Source organism: Choristoneura fumiferana, chromosome 22 (genome assembly GCF_025370935.1).
Source record: "Choristoneura fumiferana chromosome 22, NRCan_CFum_1, whole genome shotgun sequence".
Lineage (NCBI taxonomy): Eukaryota > Metazoa > Arthropoda > Insecta > Lepidoptera > Tortricidae > Choristoneura > Choristoneura fumiferana.
The window spans coordinates 10,866,933-10,894,249 of record NC_133493.1 but is presented as its reverse complement, the minus strand read 5'-3'; the positions used below and the strand labels follow the sequence as shown (position 1 = coordinate 10,894,249).

At 39.3% G+C, this 27,317-nt stretch overlaps 3 protein-coding genes across 4 annotated transcripts in view; 1 reads left to right on the top strand and 2 right to left on the bottom strand.

The window, feature by feature from the left end:
• Positions 1-574: 574 nt before the first annotated feature.
• LOC141440290 (ADP-ribosylarginine hydrolase CG3568-like) lies at positions 575-14,701 on the bottom strand. 2 transcript variants are annotated; one of them, XM_074104761.1, is made up of 12 exons: positions 14,513-14,701; positions 14,368-14,428; positions 13,097-13,255; positions 12,051-12,170; positions 10,753-10,890; positions 9,452-9,648; positions 8,658-8,860; positions 6,515-6,740; positions 5,231-5,380; positions 4,747-4,833; positions 4,400-4,523; positions 575-3,159 (listed from the first exon to the last, which is right to left on the bottom strand). In XM_074104761.1, exons 2-12 carry the CDS (start codon positions 14,400-14,402, stop codon positions 2,991-2,993), a joined length of 1,608 nt encoding a protein of 535 aa, XP_073960862.1. In that variant the 5' UTR covers positions 14,403-14,428; positions 14,513-14,701; the 3' UTR covers positions 575-2,990. The 2 variants fall into 2 exon arrangements, with proteins under 2 accessions (XP_073960862.1, XP_073960861.1); XM_074104760.1 differs by having other exon boundaries at positions 14,368-14,417.
• A 495-nt stretch (positions 14,702-15,196) lies between these two features.
• Positions 15,197-16,936, top strand: PolE2 (DNA polymerase epsilon subunit 2). Its single transcript, XM_074104838.1, has one exon. The coding sequence runs from the start codon at positions 15,288-15,290 to the stop codon at positions 16,863-16,865; it is 1,578 nt and encodes a 525-aa protein (XP_073960939.1). The 5' UTR covers positions 15,197-15,287; the 3' UTR covers positions 16,866-16,936.
• Positions 16,937-17,094: 158 nt separating this feature from the next.
• Positions 17,095-27,317, bottom strand: part of LOC141440260 (putative ferric-chelate reductase 1 homolog) — a 54,575-nt gene continuing 44,352 nt past the window's right edge. Inside the window, exons 8-13 of the mRNA XM_074104726.1 lie at positions 26,907-26,964; positions 25,790-25,943; positions 25,122-25,214; positions 22,508-22,620; positions 21,237-21,356; positions 17,095-19,889 (exon numbers count right to left, since the gene is read on the bottom strand). Of these exons, the coding sequence (XP_073960827.1) occupies positions 19,761-19,889; positions 21,237-21,356; positions 22,508-22,620; positions 25,122-25,214; positions 25,790-25,943; positions 26,907-26,964 (667 nt within the window). The 3' untranslated portion in view covers positions 17,095-19,760. The remainder of the gene's footprint in view (positions 19,890-21,236; positions 21,357-22,507; positions 22,621-25,121; positions 25,215-25,789; positions 25,944-26,906; positions 26,965-27,317) is intronic.

Here is a 27,317-nt window from a genome sequence, read left to right as displayed (position 1 = left end):
ATTGAAGAGTTGAAAAATATGAGTAAACAGCCGAAATGTATCCTTCTGAAAAAATACATTATCACACGTCAGATAATTATAAGAAACTCACAAAAAGATAGTCAAATGTATACAAATAGTATTTATAATAGGAATAAGTAATCGAAATATAATATATGTAATGTAAGACAAAAATAAAATTACAGTGTCGGTACGTTGCAATCAGTGGTGTAGCGAAATAGCACGCGGTAACATATTACGAGGACCTGGGTTATTCAGTGATGGTTTTATTTTTTTTTTTTTCGTGCATCTATATTTCAGTTTCTACTTTCATATTTCGGACTTACGGGATGACGTAAAAGTAAAATTTGGAAACTGAACGTAAAAATACAAAAATAATTCCAAAAAACAATCTTAAATTACAGTGAAAATATTAGAATTAAAATGACACAAAAAATAATTTTAAAACGTCATAATTATTTATTACTTAGGGGTATCATTGATACGAATATATTTATAATAAGCGCATAAATATTATGTATTAGACACATAAAATGCACAGAAAAAATGGCACAAATAGCAAGGCGCTCGCTATAGTTATTTATTACATTGACATTTAATTATTTTCACCATACACCACCACCAGACCAGACGACCAGATGACCTAGTGGTTAGAGAACCTGACTACGAAGCTTTAGGTCCCGGGTTCGATTCCCGTGTCGGGGCAGATATTTGTATGAAAAATACGAATATTTGTTCTCGGGTCTTGGGTATTTAATATGTATGTAAGTATGTATCTATATCTATATAATTATATTTATCCGTTGCTTAGTACCCATAACACAAGCTTTGCTAAGCTTACTTTGGGACTAGGTCAATTGGTGTGAATTGTCCCGTGATATTTATTATTTATTTATATATTTAATTACTACTTCCATTTTTAATTCGACATTGTTACCCACTTTATTATGTTTTTTTATAATATAACTGACATTTAATTATTACGACGATTTACAAATACAAATACAAATATTCTTTATTGCACACCATAAAGCAGTAAAAATACTTATAATATAAACACTTAGATTCACGGGATTCACGGGATTTTCTTGTGAATCGCTCGTAATTTTCTTCGTCATGTAAATGTAAATGCATTACATTTAACATGTAATGCATTTTTCAAACGGAAACAAATTAACCTGACAACAATTAGTAACAATAACAATTAACACTAACTGTCGGTGCATTACATGACGTAATGCACTGTCAAACTAGCTCTGCCACGTCTACGTGACGTCAGAAATTGATGATTCTCTACCTGTAATGCACGCAAGTATCGGCTCATGACAGTGGCGAAAGCGCGGGACAGTGAAAATGTTTATGGCACGAATTAGCAGGCCGTGCATTGTCTTACGTTCTGGGTTGACGATTACAGGGCGAACATTAATTGCACCCCGAAAAGATAATATACTAGTTGTCAGTTAAAGCTACAGATGGCAGCACCATTGATTGTGAATGTCATCCTTTCTTAAGCTGTGTTTCCACCAATAACGTACGAGGATGTAGAAATGTTTCATTTACCTCGCCTCGCACTGCACATCTCTGGTGGAAGCGGAGCGGGGCGAGGCAAATGAAGCGTTTCTATTAACACATTCTCGCACATTATTGGTGGGAACTCGGCTTTAAAAAGGGCCAAGTGCGAGTCAGGCTCCTGCACTGGCAATTCCATAGTTTAAGAGCAGTAAGTCATCCACAATTCATAGTGCTGCAAATTTGTTCATCGTTTATACATTTCTCTAAATAGTATACATATTATTGTATTATTAACATATTGTTCATAGGCAAGCATTTTAAGACAAGTTAGTTCAGGTGTTTCGAGATAGAAAACAATTTCAATGTAGATTTTCCCCAAGTGACTGCAAAAAAGAAGTTTGAAAACACTCATTCACTCAACTAGTTAAAGCCCATCTGAATCGACCAATGAGATGGCTGTGTTGTGAGAGGACGGGCAAATGAAACGATATCATTGGTCAATAGTTTTTGCTTCGTATTTCATTTTCAAGTACAGGTCGATTCTCAAAAGCTGGGCCGAATGGATCGAACGAAAGTAATGTCACTTAAACATTTTTGTAGGAAAATGATAGATAGATGCATCAAGCATGACATTTTCATATTTGTGTGAAGTGTATTCAAATACTCACAGTTACTTTCATTCACTCATTCAATACATTCGTGCCACCTATTGTGAATCGACCTATAACATCATACTCTCTTTCATATACTTTAGCAATACAGTATAGTATAGAAATTGGTGGCCGATTATTTAATAGTTATAAAATAAATGCAAAAAATATAACGTTAATTTTTTTACCACATATTGAAAACTTCTAAGCGTCTTGTAACAGTGTAATGTAAGAAAAACATGTATCCACGGCCCGAAGCTGACACCAAAAAGACCCTTTAGTTTAGACGTAACATACAAACAAACTAACAAACTTACAATCTTTCGTATTTATAAGTGGGATTAGTGGGAAGTACGTATTTATTTGGGAAATACTCTCTCAATCAGCTTCAGTACCCGGCATATCAGCTCGTGTCGGAAACTTAAAAAGCATAGGTTAGGTTAGAGTTGCGTTAAGCGAAGCACCTCAGCCACGCGGAATAGGAGCTCCGCTAAGCGGAGCTCCGTCGAGTTTGGTTCAAAGAATTAACGATGGACGAAAACCTACTAGACATTCGGGGAACATTTTAGACCACTTGCTACTTAGACTGAATGAGAGGTCCGACGCGGGCTCAGTGCGGACTGGGAACTTTACACACACACCATTGAATTACTCCGCAGGCTAATGCAAGTTTCCTGACTATGTTTTTCTTCACCGTAAAGCTCGTGGTAAACGAATGTAATTTCGCACATAAATCTAGAAAAACTCAGAGATGCGAGCCCCGAGATGACCTCACGATCCTCAGCAGTGGACTAGGCTACCATGACCCTACAGACCTATCTCTAAGGTCTACGTGGAGAGTCTCTCGCAATAGTCAGCCAGCGTGGCGACCCCGGCGCGGCCGGCAACGCGCGCGTTGTTCCCGTCGACCCTAGGGTTGATGTAAGGGTTGTGGAGTTCCGTGATTTGCGTGGAGCACGCGGCTGCAGGGTCGCCGGAACCCGTTAGAGAGCCCAGCCTGAAAACGGAGAAATGGTTATTACAAAAAAACTGCATTTTTTGTTTTTTTGTTATTCTGTCCCGTTGTCCAAGAGACAACAGCCAATGAGTTTCTTAAAAAGTCTCCTGTAATATATGCTACTAATGTATTTAGGAGATAGTATATAAAAACATGGGCTGCTATTTTTTTAACGGTAACTTATATTTGGGACGATCGACTTTTTCTTGTCACTTGTTGCTATGGTCTCCTGAGTCACTCTTTAAACCGTAAGTTTACAGGATTAAAATTGCCAAACATGCATTTTTGTGATAGTTTTAAACCCTTTCTATAATTGGTCATCTAATAAGCATGTTAGTATAGGTAATGTGCAGACATAGGAATCCACGGGCAAATTTCTAGACAACAGGTAATGCGTTTCTTAAAAAGATCCTGTAAATAATATGCTACTAATGTATTTAGTAATAGTATATAAAACATGGGTGTATTTTTTTTTACGTACTTATATTTGGGACGATCGACTTTTTCTTGTCATTTGCTATGGTTACGGTCTCCTTGTCACTCTTTAAACCCGTAAGTTTACATATTTAAAATTTGCCAAACATGCATTTTTGTGATAGTTTAAAACCCGTTTATATCGACATGCTTATAATTGGTCTTCTAATAAGCACGGTATAGGTAATGTGCAGACATAGGAACCACGGGAAAAAATTTTTGACAGGTAGTGAGGGCATACAATAATCTCAAGAGCGGTGCTTGTCCCATATACTAGTAATCGCCCCCAGCATTGTGTGTATTTTTTTAAGTATTGTTCTGATCTGATGACGAGTATTAGTTCGAAAAAGACGATTAAATCGATTTATTTAGACGTGAGTTATCCACATCGAATGGATTTCATAGTCAAGACAGAGACGTTTATTTGAGCAACAGTAGATGGGACAGTAATTAAGAAAACAATTATGATGAGTATCACGTTATAAAAAACGAAGAGAATTACGTTATTATTTTGTTAAATTTTTACACCTTTAATAAAAACATATTTTTACAAAAAAAAACTTGCGAGTGATCACTAGTATATTGTAATTGAGATTATCGATATAGGAACGCACTACCTGTCACAAAACTTTGCCCCGTGGATCCTTGTCTGGTAATGTGACAACATTAAACTGTACTATGTATAGTTGATTGACTCATTTTTAATATTGGACCCTTTTATAATATTCGCCATTGGCGGAAAAGGAGCAAAAACCTCGAGTCTTACCAGAATTCGTTCCCAGGGAACGCGTTCCCGTCCCAAGGGTAGGTTATCACTAACAGCTTCCCCGCGTGTTCGCCCGTGAGTTTCGCAGAGGGTTCTCGGTTCTCTAGCTGTACGTTTATGCCACCTGAAATTTATAATTCACAAAAATAAGAAAAATGTCGAGTTACAAGAATTTTATATTGAAGTCAAAAATAGTTAAAAATATATTGCACTTCTAATACGGCATCTCGAAAAGTTGAAAATTTGCATTTACGTCAGTGCTGTGTTATACTCGTAGGTGTGATATTACGATTCGTCCTATATACGATTCGTCCATTCCAATTCTATGAATAAGGACGGACACTAACCTTTTGGATGCCTCTTGCTTTCAAAGAATATCCTTTTTTCAGTGCTATCTACGCCTTCAGTTTCATCCGTTATATTAGTAAACAAACCTGTAAAAAATACAGTTCCTATAGATGTTTCAGTCAGACTGTTCAACAACAAATCGAGGTGAATAAAAAAGATATTTTTTCTGAGTGACCTTATAAAACATTATTTCAAGGTTCAATTTTGTTGACATATTGATTTTATAGTCAAAATACCACCAACGGGAGTTATCACGCTAAAATGCACGAGTAATATTTACCTCGACGTTTCAACCACATTACTGTGGCAGTGGTCAAGAGTAGACTGAAGTGTAAATATTACTCGTTGGTGTTATTTTGGCTATGAGTGAAAATCACGAAATTTTAAAACAGTATATTAATTTTAGATAAGAGTTTTTTTTCCAATGTAGTGACGCCCCGGGCGGATTGATACCCTTGCTACGCCAGTGTTGCTAGTGATTACCTAAAATACTGGCGCTGGGCTTTATGTACGCGAAATTGACGTCGGTGACATGATTCAGCACGCCCATCTTGAGGAAGGACCGTACCCGCTCCAGGAACGTCAGCACATACACATCCGCTTGGTGCGCTGATATCTTCCAAACGCCAAGGCCTGAGAAAATAAAGAAAATTGACTATCATTTCAATATGGTATATTTTTTGGGATTTCAAGAATTTAACACCAACTGACATAGACCTAGACCCAAATTAAAGACTGTACACGATAAAATTGGGGGCAGGCGTGATCTGGTGTATCTTTGTAATTAATGCAAATTTTTAAGCAGAACTTTTTTGTAATAATCAGTGGTTATGAAAATACATAATAAAAATGTTAAAGCGTCTGTGAGTTTTAGCTTTATGTTATGTATTTCACTGTACCTAAATTGCAGCGGCTAACCTTACCGGCATAGAAGCGAGTTCAGATATTTTTAATCACATTTTTGCTCACAAGTTTATGAACTCGACTGTACAAGCTTTGCTTAGTTTGGGACTAGGTCAATTGGTGTCAAGTGTCCCATGATATTTATTTATTTATGCATTAGTCGTTGGCTGATATGATGATGATTGATGAGACATACGCAGACAAAGTTAAAGACAAGCCAAGAGCCCGCGACAGCCAGATCTTCGTTATTTTATAAAAGCTAAAAGCTTTTTATTATATAATAATATGTTCGTTACAAAAGTAACAATGATCCACAACTATGAATGAAATTAGGGAGTAAAGGTGTATAAAATTGCATCTCGAATTCATTATAGTATAAAACTCAATTTTTATCTAAAGGATGATCTCCAATCGGCCATCAGAAGCCGTATTGCCTAACGTTTCTGACGCTCACGATCGCAATCAAATGACAATTTTTGATTTGATTAGGCCATACGGCCTCTGGAGATAAAAATAATTGATAAACAGAAGGAATTGTATTCAATAGATGAAGTCCCACGCAATGACTCCAATGTTCGATTAATTACAATTAATGATTATTGTTACAACTAATAACCACTAGATACCTGGCCATCCTTCATTAATTATTGAAGTGAAGTACATACCTACGGAGAAATCACCCGAATTTATGCCCACTCTATCTGTATCTGTGTCTCTGTGATCAAGTAATAAACAAACAAACAGACTTACAAACTTTCGCATTTATAATATTGTTGGGATTCACGACTTAGTAACGAAAAAAACAACTTTTATAAAACAACGAAGGTCTGGCTATCGCAGGCTCTTGTTCTATAAGGTACTCACCAGCGCCTATAACGTTTATGAACACATCTCTCCCGCTCTGCCGGCCTCTCTCCTCTCCCTCTAGCAGCACGCACTCGGCAGTGACACTGATCCTCTTGTAATACACCTCGTTATCGAATATCTCGTCGACGTTGGACTTGACATAGCGGTCGACGTAACGGTTGTCCTCGGGTTTCTGTTGTATGTTGACGTAGGACGTTAGCTCTTCGTATGTGTAACTGTGTACCTGGAAGAATAGCGGCATCATAAACAAAACAAGGTATCTGATTTATTGAATCAGGCGTTACTTTGCGGAGGTCCATATCAATGAACTAAAAGAATTCCCTTTCATTCTTTATCGGACTCAGATTCGTTTGAAGTGTTACATTATTGTGGCAAGGGGTTTCGTCTCGATGTTTTAGAATGCATGGAGATAATTAGATACAACAGTATGGGGTCTATTATTAATGAGCAGGTAAATTTAGTTTCATCTCCCTTGCTACGACTTGGATCTAATTTCAGCAATGGTAGTTAATAAAACATGCCTTGACAGTAAATAAATAAAAATCAAGGTAGTTTTGAAGGACGGTTAAAAAATTATTAATAATTTGTGGGTAGTTTTGTTTTGTTTCATAAAACGTATGTGGGTACTTGGGGAGTTACAGTGACAAGTTAAAACGGTGGTTGTGGTTCGTTAGTCTAACAACTGGTAGCATGGTGTACGGTTGTGTCACTCTGAAGATGAGCTCTGGTTGAGTTCGAACCGCGTCAGTGTAGTGTGGTGGTGGTGATAGATGGGTTTGTGTGATTTGTGTGTGTTCTTACAGTATGGAGGTGGAGGAACTGCATGAACACGCATATTTTGCATAAGCTTAGCTATCGTAAGGTCGCGGGTGAGCAAGGAAATTCTTTTAGTTCATTTACAAGGTATCTGTCCAAAGGCAGACGTTATGCGCAAGGATTTAAGTTTATAACCCCCTGTTTCACGATCCATTGATAACATTTATCTGACGGATAAATGTGATGCCGTCTCTGTTTCTTTTGTTCGAATAGACGTAGACGACGGATTCGATTTGTAGCATTCGAACATGGCATTCGATTGGTAGACAATATCAAATTGTGCTATTTCTGTTTCTTTGGCTAGTTGAAGTATAATTTTGATAGTGTTTTATGCGGCGATTAACCTTAACAGTGAACAGTGATCACAAAATTCTATATTGCTCTCGTGTCTGGCATTTTTTAATGCGCAAGTTGTCTCCGCGTGGTTTCTGGAATTTTACTATCAAGTTGCAAAAACAACAATCACCGTACAACGTCCCTCTCAAAGAGGGTTTTACCTTGACACTGGAGAAATTGTCCTATTAATTAGGACAGAGAAACCATATCTTAAAAGAGAAGAAGAAGAAGACGTAGACGACATCACATTTATCCGTCAAATAAAATTAATCAATGGGTGGTGAAACAGCCCCTAAGAGAGAAAACTGGATGTTGTATTAGCGACGAATAAGGTATTTCATCATCATCATAATGGCTACCCCATAAACCTCCAGTTGCTTCGGTTGGAAGCAGCCTGCATCTACCGTGAAGGCGGCTTAAACCAGGTCATCCGTCTCGTTGGTGGTCCGACGCTGCGCTTGCCGATCCACGGTTTCCACTAGAGAACTCTGCAGTTCCAACGGCCATCTTTTCTCCATGCTCTTTTTTTTATGGGATAGGGGACAAACGAGCAAACGGATCGCCTGATGGTAAGCGATTCCCGTCGCCCATGGACACCTGTAATACCAGAACAGTCACAAGTGTTTTGCCGGCTTATACGGTCTGCCCATTACCAATTCAACGAGCTAATCCGCTTGGCTATGTCGGTGACCCTCGTCCTTCTACGTATCTCCCCATTTCTGATCCGATCCCGATAGAGAACCCCAGAGCATAGCTCTCTCCATAGCTCGCTGAGCAACGTTGAGCCTATTTATAAGGCCTATAGCGAAACACCACGTCTCAGATCCATATGGCAACATACGGGTTAAAGACTTTCGTCTTAAGGCACTGGAGAATTTTGGACGAAAAGACGTTGCGTAGCTTCCCAAATGCTGCCAATCCGAATTAGATTCGACGTAGCTAGCAGAGATTAAATTAAATATGTCATACAGGTAATAAAATATCTCACCTGATAAAACTCCGACCATATCTGTCTCCACATATGCCGCGCCGACTGGTTGTTCCTTACGTAAGTAGTCTTGAGCACGTGTAGACACGTCGTGGGCGTAACCTCTTCCCCGTAACCGTTCTCCAGACAGTTCTGCTGCTCCGTTATCAGTATGTCTTCGTATTCCATGCGAAACTTACGTTCGAATCTTGGGCCGATTATACCTGTAATTTACATACATTACTTACTAATTGGTCGCCTCTAACACCAGTCTACACCATGCTTTGTGGTCTTCGGCCAGCTCTTGTCAGGCTTCGAAGTTTGAAACTGTATTCGAACTTATTGGACACGTATATTATTGGTCAGGATGGCTCTGTTCTGTAAGCTTTAGACATCACAAGTTTTTCAAAATGGCTTAGATGTTTTTTTTATTATTTTCAACACCCGTGGCTGCGTCGTCACAATTTATTTGGAAAAATTTCTAAAAACAAAATCTACAAAAAAAAACATGTATTTCTATCGAATAAAAAAATACAAGAATCGGATGCGAAATGAATGTCTATGATTTTTTTATTGTGTATAAGTGAAGCCCTTTTTTAAATTGATTTATAAGTGAAGCGCGTGTTAGGGGGCGTTCAAGTAATACGTAACGCAATTTTTGGAGATTTTTACCCCCCTCCTCCCATGTAACGCGTCGTAACATTTTTCTTTACGCTCCCTTACGAATAAACTTCATCCATTCATTTCATTAATAATCTATCTTCTCATTTCATTCATTCACCCATTCATTCAATTTTTTTTTCATTCATACATACCTATTATAACTGCATCACTCTCTATATCCTCCTCAGCAACCTGCCCAGCGTTGTATCTGTTCCCATCATTGATGCACTCAGTATGACCACTGACATAGACCATGGATGAGAGCTTGAGCTCGTCGTAACTGAGACAATTGTCCAGGGTGAGTGGGGGCTTTTGTTGGAGTGTACCCACTGTCTCCCAACCGCCTTCACTGCAATAATATATTGTGGCTTAGACCAGCGATTCTAAGGTCAGGCGATATTGAGATGGGCACCAAAAATTCTTTAGTGTGCGTGCATCACAATGAACATGATTCAAGACTATCTTTTTAATATTTTTTTTAATGAAGAATATTTTTACTATTTATAAGGTTTGGACGAGGTTTTAATCATGAACTTTTTCTATTTTGTCAACTTAAGGGTTAACCTTTTCGACGCCAACGACTCATATATATATACGCACCGCAGTTTCCAATCCAACTACCTATATACGTCCATTACTTCAATGCAGAAACAACCTTCGTTCAATGAGGGCTATCGTTTTTTGTCTCACTAGATGGCGCACTGTTGCGTGAGGTTTTTAAGTATGGCTTTCAAAGTCTCTTATTACGGGCGTGAAAACAATGTTTAGATTATAATCATATTTAATACACCTTAAAACCGTACCATAAAAATATCGAGCATGCCACAGTGTTACATAGTCCCCGTTTTGTTCGGAAATAAGGGGGGACAAAGGTTTCCGAAAGACAAATCTGTCTCAAAACACAGACATTCATTGCCCCGGGACGCATATTTGCCATAATTAATTTCAGATATTACAAAATATTCACAAAATTATTCTAATTATAAATAAACCCGCGTAGCTCACCCAAAAACTATGAGATTTGACATTTCGGAGACCTCACGCTACACTAGCGCCTCTAGTGGCGAATTCATTCGCGATAGCCCTCATTGCGTAAGGTTCAATTTTAGACACTGCAATATAGAAGCTTGGCGTATGGGTGATGTCCTTTGTATTTGATGTGGCGGCGAAAAGGTTAAACCATGTGCTAAAAATAAGAATAATGTTGTTTTGGCTACATACACACTATGCTGCTAAACCACACGGTTTTAGTGCGTTGTGCCTCTTCAAGGCCTAACTTGAGAAAGAGACGGCGCGTTGAAACCGCGCGGTGAAAATGGAACCCTTAGAGTCTCTGCTAACACTGGATATTCATAGATACCTACAAATTCGTACGGAACCGTGGTCCGCGATTCCGACGAGCACTCGGCCGGTTCTTAACTTTAACTTAATTTAAACAAGTTAATTAACTTACTCTTCTTCACCAGTCAACAGTTTATACTGGTCTTGACTGTTCATGAAAGAAATAGCTCGCTTTTTCAGTATCCTGTCAATCAACTCTGGCACTGTCATCACCCTGTATAACGCCTTTTCAATGGCAGACCCGAACTCTCTAGAAATTTAAAAGTTATATATGAGACAGTATGTCATCATCATATCAACATCTCGGCCTATACAAAACACTACACCAGCGTTTCCCATTTGCCGGGTCGCGACCCGGTAAAGGGGCATTAAAATAAAATACTTACTATCTATCGACGCATCGTAAATATTCGTAAAAGTATTAAGTGGGTCAAGAAGGGGCAGTGTGAATATTACCGGCCATGGCAGAATAATGTTCGGAAAACACTGCACTCATCGAAAGTGCCTAGCGATATTTTCTATCCCTTGACAGTTTTGAACGACAATGGGAATTCCGTGACTTTTTTGATGTATTAATCCTCTTCTCAGAATTAATAGATTAGGAGAAAAAAGATTTATGATGATGATGATGATGATGACGATCCGACCGATTTCGTCCATGGCGACCACCTCGACTCCTAGTTATTTGTTTGGCGCTCATGCGCTCTAAGATGGCTTATAGCCTATCTTAGCTGTGAACGTACGTCCGCACTGTCGGCACGTAAGCACACCGTCCACGTAATTATAATAAATGGCAGCAGGTGGCCGAGACTTACGCTCCTCGCGTTTAGTATCGAAAGTTAGTGTCAAAAAGACCGAGGTGATTTATGATAAACAATACATAAAAAAACATGACATTATAACTTATAACAATTACCTATATGCGAGCCAATTATGGCCACTAAATTAAAGTTTGTAAAAATGTTGTGATTGAATAATTCAAAAGATAATTTGCATGGTACAGGAAAACAGATAAAAAAAGACTTTAATGCAGTCAGATTAATTGGCCATTATAGTCATGACAATCTGTCTTGTGGGAAACTCTATTATTAGAATTGACTTTGCTACATCATTCCACAAATCAAGTTATTGAATGTGTTCCTCAATTAAAATTTTGAATCTTCGTATGACTATTTCATATATATCCTATCCTGCGGGAATTTCGTAAAATTTATTTATTAATTCCTTCTCTTCATCATAAAAGCGGTTTTGCTCTACATCTGATCCCAATCCATGAAAACATGGTCCAGAGCAGTTGTAGAACTATTTTTATAGTAGTTTACACACTAGATATGATTTCGATCATCAACTTCACAATACAAATAGTTGTACCTATGACTACTCTAGTCTGCATTTTGTTGTAGTGCGTACCTTTTGTAGATAAGAAAATGTGTCATCAACAACAGTACCCTCTCGTGTATTAATGGGTAAGTCGAGGCTATGTTACTCTTCAGTTTGTCCACAGGCCTATGTGTTTTTAATGATTTTAATCTGTAAGAGAAATTAAAAGCAAAGTTAAAATTATGCTAAATAGTACAGTCAACCAAATAAAACTTTTAAATCTTATCCCTTCAGGCACTTACACTTGAAACTAATTTGCTAATGTTGTTTAGAACTCGGTTTTCTTTTTCTTTCTCATTAAAGTCTCAATCAACATTAACATTCTGGCCCCTGTACGGTGAAGGAGTTTAATTCATTGGCCACCATGGAACCATTTCACAGTAGGCGTCATAGTGACATCGCATTAATTAACAAGGAAAGTCGTAATGACTTTTCCTTCGAAAAGGTTCCATGGTGGTCCATGAATTAATTTCCTTGACTGTACCACAAAAGTTACAAGCGCTACAATTCTACAAAATTGTAAGATATTACTAAGAAAAACTTTACAATTTTGTAGAATTGTAGCGCTTGTAACTTTTGTGGTCCAGGGGCCTGGTGGTACAGTCGAGGCCTTAAATATTTGTACAGACATAGCATCATAAATATGTATACATCAGCCTTATGGTTAGTGGCATAAATATATAAATGTAGATATTTTTGACACCTTTATAACAAACAGTATAATGTATTTTTATGCCCTTGACTGACTATGTAAGTTTATGTCAAACAATACTATGTAAAAATTGAAAATACAAACTGAAATAAAGATGCAAAGAAAAAACAGAAAAATAAAACCATCACTGCACGCACGCACGCGGTACGGATTACCGAGGACCTGGGTTCGATTCCCAGTGATGGTCTTATTTTTCTGTTTTTTCTGTGCATCTTTATTTCAGTTTGTATTTTCAATTTAGGTTTTACGGGATGACCGTAAAAGTAAAAATTTGGAATTGAAATAAAAAACACAAAAAGATTCCAAAAAACCAATCTTAATACTATGCAATACAAGATCATCCCAAAAAAACTTAGAACCGTACCTCATAGTATGAATTGGGAACTCTATTGGGAAAGCCTCGCTCCTTTTGATTGCCTCCTCTACATCGTCAGAGTACTCCAGTCGAGGCAGGCCGATGCACTGGTGCAGCAACTCATTGGTCTCTTTACTCATAGAGGGGTAGCACCAGTCCGGCTTACACCTGAAGAAAATTTTGGTCTTCATCATCATCATCAACAAGTTTGTTAAAGGTTGAGTAACACGCATGCAAGGCACATAATGCGTTTCAACAAACAGATGAACCGTGCATGGCTTAACTTAACCTCGTAAGTCTCCGTGTAATTCACAAAGTACAAATCAACTGTAAGAATAACTGCCGAATGTACTTGGTAGAGTACAAAATTTTCAATGAAATAACTTTTAATGTATGTGTGTAACTTCGAAAATCACAAAACTTAGAATTCTCAGCTCGGTCTGTAGAACTATGCATGATAAAAAAAGTCAGGACTTGCTGCCTCTAATGCATATGCTGCAACTGCAGCAAATCTGCATATGCATGAAACTTTTTCCAGTCAGTTGTTTTGTATTGTTACAATTTAAGTTAGCCCAGCTTTTTGGTTCTTATCCAAATAGCAGATTGAGTCATCAAATAAGTAGTAATTTTTTGCAGGTGGTAGGACCTTGTGCAAGGTCCGCCCGGATTGTTACCACCATCTTGCTTGCTAATCCTGCCGTGAAACAGCAGTGCTTGCACTGTTGTGTTTCGGCCTGGAGAGTAAGACAGCCGGTGAAATTACTGGCACTTGAGGTATCCCATCTTAGGCCTCTAGGTTGGCAACGCCTCTGCAATCCCCCTGGTGTTGCAGGTGTCTATGGGCGGTGGTGATCTTTTATCATCAGGAGACCCACTTGCTCGTTTGCCATCCAGTTGATTAAAAAAAAAAAAACTAAAAAAATATCTATTCATGAGAGGACAACTATGCGAGTGTCTGTATTTTGACAATAATGTCAAAATACAGACACTAAAAAATAATAAATAATTAATAATTAATTTGAAATAATTGGAAGAATTAAAAAACAAACAGTGGATGAACAATGACAGTATGAATCTATTGTAGTCATCAATTAAAACAACATTTTTCAAGTACTGAATTTGGAGATTATGTAAACTGGTCAACCACTAAAAAACTAGATCATCATCACAATTTACAATGTTTACTATTGTGATAATTATGTTTACTAGTTCAGTGTCGTTAATACTAACAGCGCAAATTTTATTGCGACGTCAACGTTCTGCAAGTAAAATTTACATACCAAGCAATATTCTGAAAATGCCGCAAGATGTCCATGTTTTGCGGCTTTCCCTGTAAGCAATCTAAGATTAGTTAACAGTACTCCACTAACGGCACAAAACAAAATTATGTAAATTCTTGAAATAACTGTAGCATTACGTACTTACCGACATTTGTCTAACAAAAGCCACAGTCAGAGGAAGAATTTTCAACCAAATCATAAACTTGTTTTGTACAATACTAAATACGGGTATTTCTCATTTGTAATATTTTACGACGAAAACATTTTTCTCACAAACTCTTTCCCTTTGCAGTAAATGAAATATGAATGCACAGACTAATAAGAGATACTAATGGTTTGTTTTGACATTGTCAGTAATGTCAGTTGAAAATAATCGAGAATCGAGCATTCAATAACCTTAATAGCGTTTAAGACAGTACCTTAAACAAGTTAAAATGCTGCCAGTAAGTACTAAATTCAAAATTCCTCGAAATTTAAGTAAAAAAAGGAAAAGCTGAATTTAAAGTTGTTTTTAATGTTCTGACGTGAATTTTAAATATAAAGTAAGCATTTTATGCAATTATTAGAATTTTATTTATATTTAGGAACACAACGCAAGATACAACAATATGATAGAAAACAAATAAATAAAAACTACATAAAAATATACCTTACTATAAAAAGAAAACACCATCTAAAAGGCCCTCCTGCGGCATATACCCCAGCACAGCACACTGGCGGCATCACCTCTCTGTATAATTTTTACGTTTTTTTTTGATAGAGGTTCTTTTTAAAAAGATTTTTTTGCAGATTACAGTGGCAACTTCAAGATTTAAAACGTCGTGTTGACATTGACATATAACTCATTTTGGCGCGACCGTCCGTGTTCCGCGAAAAATGTATACACGTTATTAGTTTTAGTTGATATTGTTTTAATAATTATGGGTGATCTGCAGCAAATACGTTTAGAAGTCAACAATGCATTCAAGCTTAGTGGTTTCACGATACGTCGCGAGGCAAGCACGTTTGTTGCGGAACAAATATCGTCTCTCACCTCGCATCAAAGGCAGAAGATGATAGACAAAATAACAGCTCATTTAATGCATCAGTGTATTTCACAGCCTATTTTAGAGAAAGAGCACCTCGAAGTTGCATATAGAGAGTGTTTATCATCGGGGCTTGAAGAGACGGAGACTCTTCTGAGCGTCATAGACGCGTTTAGTATTCCCAAGTTGAATTACGATAACGAGAGAAAAAGGTTTACTAAAAGCGTTAGTACCGACCGCCATCTCTATCCAGATCCTAAATGGAAGGCACAGTTCTTGATTGACAGGTATATGGTGATCTGGCAAAGAACTGTACGGCATAAACTGTTCGCCCAAGATGCCTTACCATCCATGGAAAGTGAAAAGCGATTTCCGTTGCGAAAGATTGAAGTTTTATTAAGTTCTTCAAGCAGGATTGATGAGGTTATATGCCTAGGGTTGTTAACACAGCTTACTGAAGGGAAATTTTACCTGGAAGATCCAACGGGAAGTGTGGTATTAGATATTACTGAAACTACATATCACTCTGGCTTGTTTACTGAAAGCAGTTTTGTGCTAGCGGAAGGTTATTATGATGATAAAGTGTTTCATGTTATGGGCTTTGTTCTGCCTCCGTCAGAGGCTAGAGCAACCTCTTTAGAATTTTTCGGTAATTTGAATACTTTCGGAGGCAAGTCAAAAAACTTACTGAAAAACTCCAAGAATTTGCTCAAAATCGAACAAGAAAATGAAGATGGGACAATCATTTTTCTGTCAGATGTTTGGTTTGATAACCTCAAAGTTATGACTAAATTAAAGACTTTTTTCACAGCTTATAATGAGTGTCCCCCCATCGCAATTGTTTTTATGGGAGAGTTCCTTTCCTGTCCATATGGTTACGAACACAGCGCACAGCTTAAAGCTGCTCTTATAAATTTGGCTGATATGTTACACCCTTTTACAAAACTACGGGAAACTTGTAAGTTTATCTTCATTCCGGGCAGAGGGGATCCGGTAGCAGCTAATATTTTACCAAGACCACCTATCCCAAACTCTATTACAACAGAAATAAGAGACAAATTGGGTGACTCTGTAATTTTTACCACAAACCCTTGCCGCATACAGTATTGCACCCAAGAAATTATACTCATAAGACAGGATTTAGTTACCAAAATGTGCCGGAATTCCATCCATTTTCCAGAGACCGGTAACATACCAGATCATTTAACAAAAACCTTGCTGAGTCAGTGTACTCTCTCGCCATTATCATTGGGGGTTCAACCAGTTTATTGGAGACATGCGGATGCTTTAAGTTTGTACCCAATGCCAGATCTTGTTGTAGTGGCTGATCATTTTCAACCTTACACAAGATCTTTTCAAGACTGCCAAGTGATAAATCCTGGGTCTTTTCCAAGGACAGAATTTTCATTTAAAGTGTATGTGCCAGGATCAAGAACTGTTGAAGACTCACAAATACCAAAAGAAGATATGTGACTTGTTTTTAAAAAGCTTGTGAAGATTGTAATTAATGGAAGTAATTTAAAATATAAAATTAATAATAACCATTTCGTTTTACTTTTTTCACTCCACAATTTCATTGTCACTTCTTCACAATATTAAAATATTTATTTTTTGAACTACGAATTTTTTATTACTTGCACACATGCAATAGTTCATTATTAAGTTTTCTAGGTTATTTAAGTTACTAAATAAAACAACTCAATGAGTCTGTAGTTTTCATTTTAATTTTGTATAAACAACTATATTTACAATTTTATCAAATCTTAAAAATAAAATGTCTGACATTTTGAAATAAAATATAGAATAAAACAAAATACATGGCAGTGTCTATGTGAGGCACCAGCTTGACTTTGCATTACTCCTTCAAGAAGTACCTACATACATAACTCTATTTGCCATCATACTTTGGTTAGAGGCGTTAGTTAAGGGACGTTTCTGAGTCTTATTAATTACTTAGTGCTAGAGATTCAAATGCACCACATATTAACAAGAAATCTATAAATACTGATTCTTACTTTAAGTAAAGTATTTAAAATTATTATTAGTACAAGAAAACAATACACCTAATAATATCAAGTGGATCTTAAAATTACAGAATTGTGCTTAAATATTAAATTATTGACTTAAGTATATTAGAATATTATTCAATGATTTTGTTTATTATCACAAAATAAAAATCCGGCCAAATGCGAGTCGGCCAGTATGAAAGTTACTCGGAGGGGTTCGCCGGGGACGCCTTTGTGTATTTAGATTAATTCGTTACGGTGAGCCAAGACTTGAGTAAAACACAATATGTCCTACAGACGTGGCTGTCTTGCACGAGCCTCGGAATAGCAAGGTAAAACTTTACAGTTCATAGATATGGAATAGGAGGTCCGTTTTGAAAAAATGAACAGCAAAGTAACGTCGGAATCAATCAACGCGAGCGTTACGGTACTTACGGTCGACCTCAGAGGCTACTACGAAATTCGAAAATCGAAGTTCGTATCGTACCGTCCCGCTGACGCTAATATTAGTTAATATGAGAGTGAGAGGGATGGTACGATACGAACTTCGAATTTCGTAGTAGCCTTTTAGAGGCCTTATTGTCTAACGCGCTGGCTCTTGCCATCGCTTTCACCATCTCTTCACCACCGTTAGACAGAAAGAAATATAGCAAGAGTCCACGCGTCCTTTGGTAGGCTAATAGGTATTTTTCAAAAAGAAAGGTGAAAGTTAGACTCTAATGAGGGCTATCGTTTTTTGTCTCACTAGATGGCGCACTGTTGCGTGAGGTTTTTAGTATGGCTTTCAAAGTCTGTTATTACGGGCGTGAAAACAAAGTTTAGATTAAAATCATATTTAAAACACCTTAAAACCGTACCATAAAAATATCGAGCATGCCACAGTGTTGCATAGTCCCCGTTTTGTTCGGAAAAAAGGGAGGAAAAAGGTTTCCAAAAGACAAAGCTGTCTCAAAACACAGACATTTATTGCCCCGGAATGCATATTTGCCATAATTAATTTCAGATATTGCAAAATATTTACAAAATTATTCTAATTATAAATAAACCCGCGTAGCTCACCCAAAAACTATGAGATTTGACATTTCGGAGACCTCACGCTACACTAGCGCCTCTAGCGGCGAATTCATTCGCGATAGCCCTCATTAGGTTTTTAGGTTTCAAATTACATTGGGGGGGCCCATGATAGATCCGAAGAAAATTGGGCTCTAATAACGTAAGCATAAGGTACACAATTACTTTGGGGGCGTGGCCTCAGGGTTTTGCTTACAATCACGCGGCCTCATTTTTATCACACTTGGAATCACAATCGCTTTCACCACTTCTTTCTATCGCATGGTATAAGACGAGGGTAAAAAGAGATAGTGCATGCGATAGCGAACGTCAGGGCGTCAATAGTGCCACGCCACAGGGTGTCTCGCTCATTTGCCTATGCTGTAGAGTCAAGTATTCACATGGCATTTAAATATCCTGTGACTTGTTTTGATTGGTTCCCGATTTGCCGGATTCTTGTTTCGCCGAATTTTGGTTTCGTCGGAATTTTTCAGTTAAACAAAACTACGGAAATATCGTGGCTTTACTCATACTTAATAAAAGGTTGACTTGCATTATGAAAAAAAAAATGTTGAATGAAGATAATTACCAACTATAATTGGATATAATTGTTACAATTAATCTGTTTAGACATTATACAACAGTCGTTTATTGTTCGATGTAGTAATTGACTATGGCCCTGTACCTAACTTATATAACATTGCATATAAATATTTCCGACGAAACAAGAATCCCACAAAAGGAGAATCCAGAAATCCAAAACGAGAAATAATCGTGTTTTTTATGGAACTGAAGGAGGGTAGGTTTTGCATGAAAACATGTCGCACGTAGGTACCTACGTAGTTTTGCACGTATCGACGTAATCAGAAATGAAAATTCGTAGCTCATTGATATACCTCCTTCGCATCGATCAATCGATTATCTGAAACTTAAGCCCGGTTCACATTTATTTATCTGTCGTGCTGTGTCGTGACGCATCAGAAGGGTATCAGTTTCATACGGTTTTTATGGTTGCGTTTACATTTATCTGACGCAGTGTGCTGTGACGACTTGTGTTGTGTCCTATCACAAGCATAGACGTATATAGAGGGGAGGCCGGGTAGGCCGTGCCCACCCCAGGATGCTGGGCCACCGATTCGAAATTCTATAATACTGATATCTTCACACAAAAATCCAGGTCAGGTCCCCCTGAAAAATAACCCTAGATCGCCAATGATCACCAGCATAGAGAGAGAGAGAGAGAGAGAGACAGAGCATCACAACGCAACACGACAGATAAATGTGAACCGGGTTTTAATCTACTAGGTCAGCTTCAAGCTCCCATAATAGTGTTGTATGTTTCTCCGATGGGCGCGAGCGCAACCAGGCAGATCATGGCGACCACGAATATGAGGACGATGGGCGCGTATATGCCCAACAGAAGCCTTCTGAAGCTGGAGAACTGAAAAAAAAGTTAGGTTTAGAAACGTTATAATACCTACTTAAAAGCAGTTTTTGTTAGAAAATTCAATAAACTGGCCAAGAGCGTGTTAGCCACCAGGATAAGGTTCAGTAGCCGTTACGAAACAGTCATAATATTCGTATTGAACAAGTAATATTTATTTTTCTATTTTTCCTGCATAGTTGCTGCATATGACCGTGCAAAATAACAGCTTATCTTATGGATGTCCATGGGTGGCGGTGATTGCTTTCCATCTGGTTACCCGCCTGCTTGTTTTCCTCTAATCATATAAAAAAGTTGACCCTAATGGATTTTCCACGACTGCACGCTCCTATCTATATATAGATATATAGTAGGTAAACAAAGTAACAGTCTGTGGCCCTTAGGTTAAGGCGACCGACTCAACCCTCAACATGTTAATCTTTTATTTTAAAAATAAATAACTCCAAAAAAAGGCCCTCTTTTTTTATTCGACTGGATGGCAAACGAGCAAGTGGGTCTCCTGATGGTAAGAGATCACCACCGCCCATAGACACCTGCAACACCAGGGGTATTTCAGATGCGTTGCCAACCTAGAGGCCTAAGATGGGATACCTCAAATGCCAGTAATTTCACCGGCTGTCTTACTCTCCACGCCGAAACACAACAGTGCAAGCACTGCTGCTTCACGGCAGGATTAGCGAGCAAGATGGTGGTAGCAATCCGGGCGGACCTTGCACAAGGTCCTACCACCTGCAAAACACCTGCATCTCATTCTGAGACTTAGAGCAACACGGGCTTCCTACCCGTGTTGCTCTAAGCCGTGGTGGCCGAGTGGTTTGACCTATGGCCTCTCAAGCAGAGGATCGTGGGTTCAAACCCCGGCTCGCACCTCTGAGTTTTTCGGAATTAATGTGCGAAATGACATTTGAAATTTACCACGAGCTTTACGGTGAAGGAAAACATCGTGAGGAAACCTGTATAAACCTGCGAAGCAATTCAGTGGTGTGTGTGAAGTTCCCAATCCGCACTGGGCCCGCGTGGGAACTACGGCCCAAGCCCTCTCATTCCGAGAGGCCGTGCCCAGTGGTGGGACCCAGAGGAACAGCGCGCGTTAACCGAATTCCACGCGGGCGAAGCCGCGGGCAAAATCTAGTACATATATATATTTCGGAGATCTCAGAACTTCTCCAACGATTTCGATGAAATTTGGTACATGTGGGGGGGGGGGGTACTCGGGGACGAAAAATCGATTAAGCTTGGTCTTATCTCTGAGAAAACGCTGGTTGAGTTTTAGCCTGAGCGGAGCTCGGTCGCCCAGGTACTAATATTAGTAGGTACGCGCTGTAGATAACTGCAGTGTCTTACCGGCGCGTCGATGCTCCGGTCAAGCTGGGTGGCCTGGCGCGGCTGCCCCATCATGTCCTTCATGGGGAACACGTTCACGGGGCTGCGGCTGATCTTGCCCTCCGCGACGCACACGGTTAACTGGAACGATATTATATGTTATAAGTAACCTAAACAACAAAAAGTTGGAAAACTCCCGACTTTGTCACTTCCAAGGTCAGATCCCACAGCTGAACTGATTTTGATGAAACATGACTGTGTAAGAACCATCGCTAGAAAAAATGATTTCGGTCCACCCGCTTAAGAGCTACGGTGCCATAGACACACATAGCGGTCAAACTTATAACACCCCTCTTTTTGCGTCGGGGGTTAAAAATACCACAAACAGGACTTATCGCGTTAAACACCCGAGTAATATTCACATCGACGTTTCGACCACATTACAGTGGCCGTGATCAGGAGTAGACTCAATGAGTCTAACTATGTGTGAAAATCACGAAAGTTTAAAACATTATGACATTACTCGTATAAGTTACCCATGCAGTGTTTTGCAAAGCGACTGTTCGTAATAACGATATACCTACTTACTGTATCTGTAGGTTTAGTTCATACAGTGGGGGACGCTCAATTTTACAATACAATGCAATTACTCTTTATTGTACACCAGAAATAGTAAGCGATACAGAAAACAGGTACACAGAGAAAATTACAAGGTAAGCAATAGGCGGCCTTATCGCTTACTCTTCCAGGCAACCTTTTTACAGAAAGAAGGAAGGACTAGTTTACAGCAGGTGCCATTGGTGGTTTTAATGAAAATTTGCACTTTAAAATCATGGAAGGCACCATTTTTATTTTTATTTCTTTTTACCATTTTCTCGGCATAATATTGGGGCAAAATTCAATTTTTTTAAGCACTGATAGTCTCTGAGAATAGCCGGGGACGGACAGACAGTCATGCCTAAACTATATAAGGGTTCCGTTTTTGCTATTTTGGTTACGGAACCCTAAAAACGAAAAAGAATATACTCGTATAAACTGAGCCCCACTCAGCATTACGGTTGTTTTGACTAATGTCACATCAGAAGTACATGTAGTGCCACAAGAGTTGAAGTGAATGATAACACACACAGCTACAAAAAGAACTGATTGTACAAAAGGCGAATGAATGAAATGAATGAGTAAATGTCAAAATCCTGCTGTCATTACACGAAATCTCACAACAAATCTGGTGGCACTACCACATGGACTCTATATGTAGGTAAAGTGAATGTGAAAGTGAAGCTTGGAGTCACCGAGAGCACGAGGTGCACGAGCACGTGGAAGGCCACGAAGGCGGCCAGCACGAACACGCTCCACGCCGGCAGCTCCGCCTTCTGCAGGTACACCGCCAGGAAGATCGTCGCGACTGGAACAATGCAATCGAATTATGGCTAATTTAGACACGAAATATCGCTAGATGGCGTTAGACTCTGGCCAGCGAAAGCTGTCCAAGAGAAACCGCGGCAAATTAGCAGGTGGTAGGACCTTGTGCAAGGTCCGCCCGGATTGCTACCATCATCTTGCTCACTAATCCTGCCGTGAAGCAGCAGTGCTTGCACTGTTGTGTTTCGGCGTGGAGAGTAAGACAGCCTGTGAAATTACTGGCACGTGAGGTGACCCATCTTAGGCCTCTAGGTTGGGTTGCATATACCCCTGGTATTGCAGATGTTTATGGGCGGTGGTGATCTCTTACCATCAGGAGACCCACTTGCTCGTTTGCCATCGAGTCGAATAAAAAAAAATGAGTCTGACAACACTTGCTGTACACTGATTAAACAATGTTGATACTAAGATATAATTTAAATTTTCCTGGTACTAAATTATACTCGGGACTCTTCAAGCTGTAGCAAAATTCATGTAGTAATGTGTGAAAGTTGATGATGCCCCTTAGGAGTCCCTTGGTGAACTTTATGACCTTTGTCAGTGCCCATTTAAGTACAGTCCAAACGCATAAATTTTTGGACCATTTTAACCATATTGGAATTGAATATATCTTCTAACATTTTAATTCTAACATAATTAACATTTGCATTTTGAGGATGGTAGGAGGTTGAATTAAACAAAATATAATTTATTTATTTCTTATAGCAGAAGTATCAAAATTATCTAAGCCGGGCTAGAATGACGATATGACAATTTTGGCAGTCTCAAAATGATACCAGATTAAAGTTTCGTAAAAAATCCGTGGACAGCTTTCGATGGCTTTAGTATCGTGAGCTCCTTTTGACGTTACCGTCCTGGGGCCGTATTGCCTTCCGTTTCTGACGCTCGCGAACGCAATCAAATGACAGATTTCGCATACAAAAACTGTCATTTGATTGCGATCATGATCATCAGAAACGTTAGGCAACACGGCCTTTGCTCTTGATAGCGCCTACAGACTCACGCGAGAAGTCTCGGCGAGAAGTCTTGCCGAGGAAATTGCACGAAAACCGAGAAGGCATCTACACTCCCGACCTTCTCATTTGCATTCTCGATCGTTATCCGGAATGGACGACATTGCAGACATTAAGTCCACGGTCGCACTGAGACCGAACAAGAATGTAATACCGTTCTCGTGTCTCGCCCGAGAAACCCTTTGAAAATACCGACACCGATCGGAGAACAGGCGAGCGCGAGAACGAGACGGCGAGAAAGCGATCACATTCACGCTTCTCGGGTGTTCTCGGGGGTTCACGGCGTAAGTCTGTAGACGCTATCAAGCAAGATCGTAACGTCAAAAGGAGCTCACGATACTAACGCCATCTAGTGATATTTCGTTTGTCAACTAGCCCTCATTCACTCTTTGTCGGTCCCCAACTGATTGCTCCTCTCATCCACTCAAAGTTTGATTGGCAGAGATCCTTAAAGGGTCTGCCTTTGCACATGTATCTCAAATTTTGACATTTATATTTAGTTTCTTTAGTTTTGTACAGTAAAGAGTTTACAAACATACATATAATACGATAACCATGTTATACCTAAATTGTATAGATCCAGAAATATTTTTTGTCAAAAGTTGATAGATGCCTGCCTGCCTATGTTTTCAGATACAACACCTTGCAGCAACAAATTGAATCGTGACCCAGGATGGAATCTTTTAATAATCAATTTCACTATGATTTCCTTGACAAAAGTAGAGATGTCAACATGACATTAGTAGCACAAAGGTTCCACCCTGGGTCATGATTCAATTTGCTCGACTGTAGGTACATGACTCGCTCGATACGTCGAAATTTGAAAGTGAGATGACGTCAAGCGGAAATTATTTTTTGTTTGATTGACGAAAGAAAAAATAGAGGTACGGTACGTGTCCGAAATGTCCAATATTTTGACTGACGGATTAATTTAGAAAAAAAAGAATAATAAAATCTTTATTCAATAAGACAAAATTGCACAAGAGAGGAATGAACAATAACAAAGAAAAAGACAACTTATCATACCTATCTAAATCAGTTTTTCTGTAGACGGCGATTCAAAGCATCATGTCAGCCGAAAAACGTCTACTGCTGGACATAGGCCTCCCCCAAGGCTCTCTACTCAGACCGGTTGAGTCTTGTGCTTTCCGCATCCATCCCATCCCATCTTGTTGGAGGCCTACCGACAGCTCGTCTCCCGGTCCACGGACGCCATTCAAGAACCTTCTGACCCCATCGGCCATCAGTCCTGCCTACTTAAATACCTATAGCTATTACTTCTTTTACCCAAGAAAACTTGTACACCACTGCTACGTAAAAAAGTCTCGGGATACTCATAATTCCTAGACAAATTTAATGTTTTGCCTCAATACTAATACGTCTACGTCGTCTCAATAGTATTCGTCTATTGAAAGTGTTCAAAAACTGTCTATGAGAAGGTACTTATTTTGATGAGTATAGTTTAACTTACTGCCAAGAATGTGGGCAGAGTTCCCGACCAGCCAATGCAGCCAGTTGAAAACAGGCCGCTGCTTAGTGCCGGGGTGTGGTCTGAAGTAGGCTCCTGAAACAGTAGGTAGTGAAGTTTAAGCTTCAGAGTAGTTGGCACTTTATTTGTGACGATACCTCTGCTATGTCATGCCGGTCTGTCAAAAACAGCATGTTTCCATATATTTTTTGGCAAATGTTAGGTACATACATACATACATACATAAAATCACGCCTCTTTCCCAACGGGATAGGCAGAGACTACATCCTTCCACTTGCTACGTTTCTGGCAAACAACTCTCGCTTCCTCTACATTCATCAATCTTTTCATGCATGCACGTCGGTTAATGTTAGGTAAGTATAACAAATGAAATTATGAGAAAAGAAGTGATGTTCATAAAGATCGCAGCGCTGTTGTTAATTTCTGCGTATGTGACAAGCCCGCCTGCCCCGCGCGTCGCTGATTCTCTAGCTACACTATGTACTTCTCCACTTTCATCTAATGTATATTTATGTGTATCGAATATGTGTAAGTAAATAAATGTTTCGCTCTCTATCTCTCTCTCTCTCTCTCTCTTTAACGGTCACTGATATTTACGTATCGGTGGCTGCGATGGCTGCATGTGTAGTTATAAATAAAACAGAACTAACCAATGGGCTGTATGAAGCATAAGATGACAGTGACGATGCCAGTGATGGCGTGAGGGTTGTCCCCCGTGGTCGACCAGCCTCCCACCTCTACGACAATCAGGATGAAGCCGACGACTGTCAGCAGCCACGTCAACACCATCAGGATACGGTGGTACTGTTGGAAAAACGGTTATAAATTTAGGAACTGAAACAATTACTTTTCTCAAACATGACATGAAATATTGACGTTATAATAGGCTGAGAAGTATCGCGCTGCAGGCGCTGTGACTCGCCTGCCTGCGCGCGGTCACTCTAGCGGCCTGCAAAGAGATTTCATACAACCTTGCAGGCCGCTGGCCGGCAATGCGACCGTCTTTTGTTTCAACGCGCGCTCTCCGGCTCGGCCTACGCCAACAGCACCTGCTCCGCAGCCGCCGCGCCAGCAGCCAGCTCGACACGCGCGCACGCAACAGGGCGACCAGACTAGCGTCCCGCCATGCTTGATTTCTTGTATTTTTATTTTATTTCATGTCATGTTTGAGAAACGCATTATACAAGCCTCGGCCGGCACGTGGGGTTGCTCTATATCTGCTTGGCCCTAATCTAACCCCCTACTTCCCGGCCTCTACAGTAATGTACTATTGCTATTGAGTAATTGTTTCAGTTCATTGATATGGAGCTCCGCCAAGTAACGCCTGATTCAATAAATTAATTATATAGGGTATGGACGCAGACTGCGTATATTTGCTGCAGACGACCGGATGGCCAAGTGGTTAGAGAACCTGATTACGAAGCTTGAGGTCCCGGGTTCTATTTCCGGTCGGGGCAGATATTTGTATGAAAAATACGAATAAATATTATTTACTTACAAAAATCTGCAATTGTTTGAAAAATGTCGCGGACAGATTAGTGTGGGTAAAAAAGTTGATTGGCCCAAAAACGGTTCAGTGAACGGTAATGTGAAGTAAACTTAAACTACGGCTTCATGTGTGCGTGCACGTTGCACCCACAGAAGGGTAACTCAAATTCGCCAAGCTAACCATCTAGTTAGGTAAGGTCCGCACAAGGCGAGGCGTAGTTACAAAAAACCTCACTTTAGTAGAAAACACGTCACACGCAAGATAAAAGCAAGAATTACCGCAAACCAGATGTCTTTGCCTCCCAGCTGCTTGCCAACCCACGTTTGTCTGAAGTATCTGATAGAGAAAACGGTTATTTTAATAATGTACTAACACAAGCGTTAGTGAGCAAAGCTCTTTACTAAGTTAATTCAAGACAAATAACTCGGTAATCTAAGACCACATTCTTATAAAAGGTTTTAAGATCATACCTCTAGGTTTTAATAAGATAGAGATAGTGAGATATAGAAAGCACAGACCGATTTTCTTGTTGGTGTATAAGGTTTCTTTCAGAGTACGAGTATCAGCACTCCATCCTGGTTACTGCAGTTATATGCTAAGTCAGCTCCTATTCTCGATATCATCGCATGGCTCTCGATTTAGAAAATAATAAATTAACTTTATTTAACCTCTTCACCGCCCCAGTCACC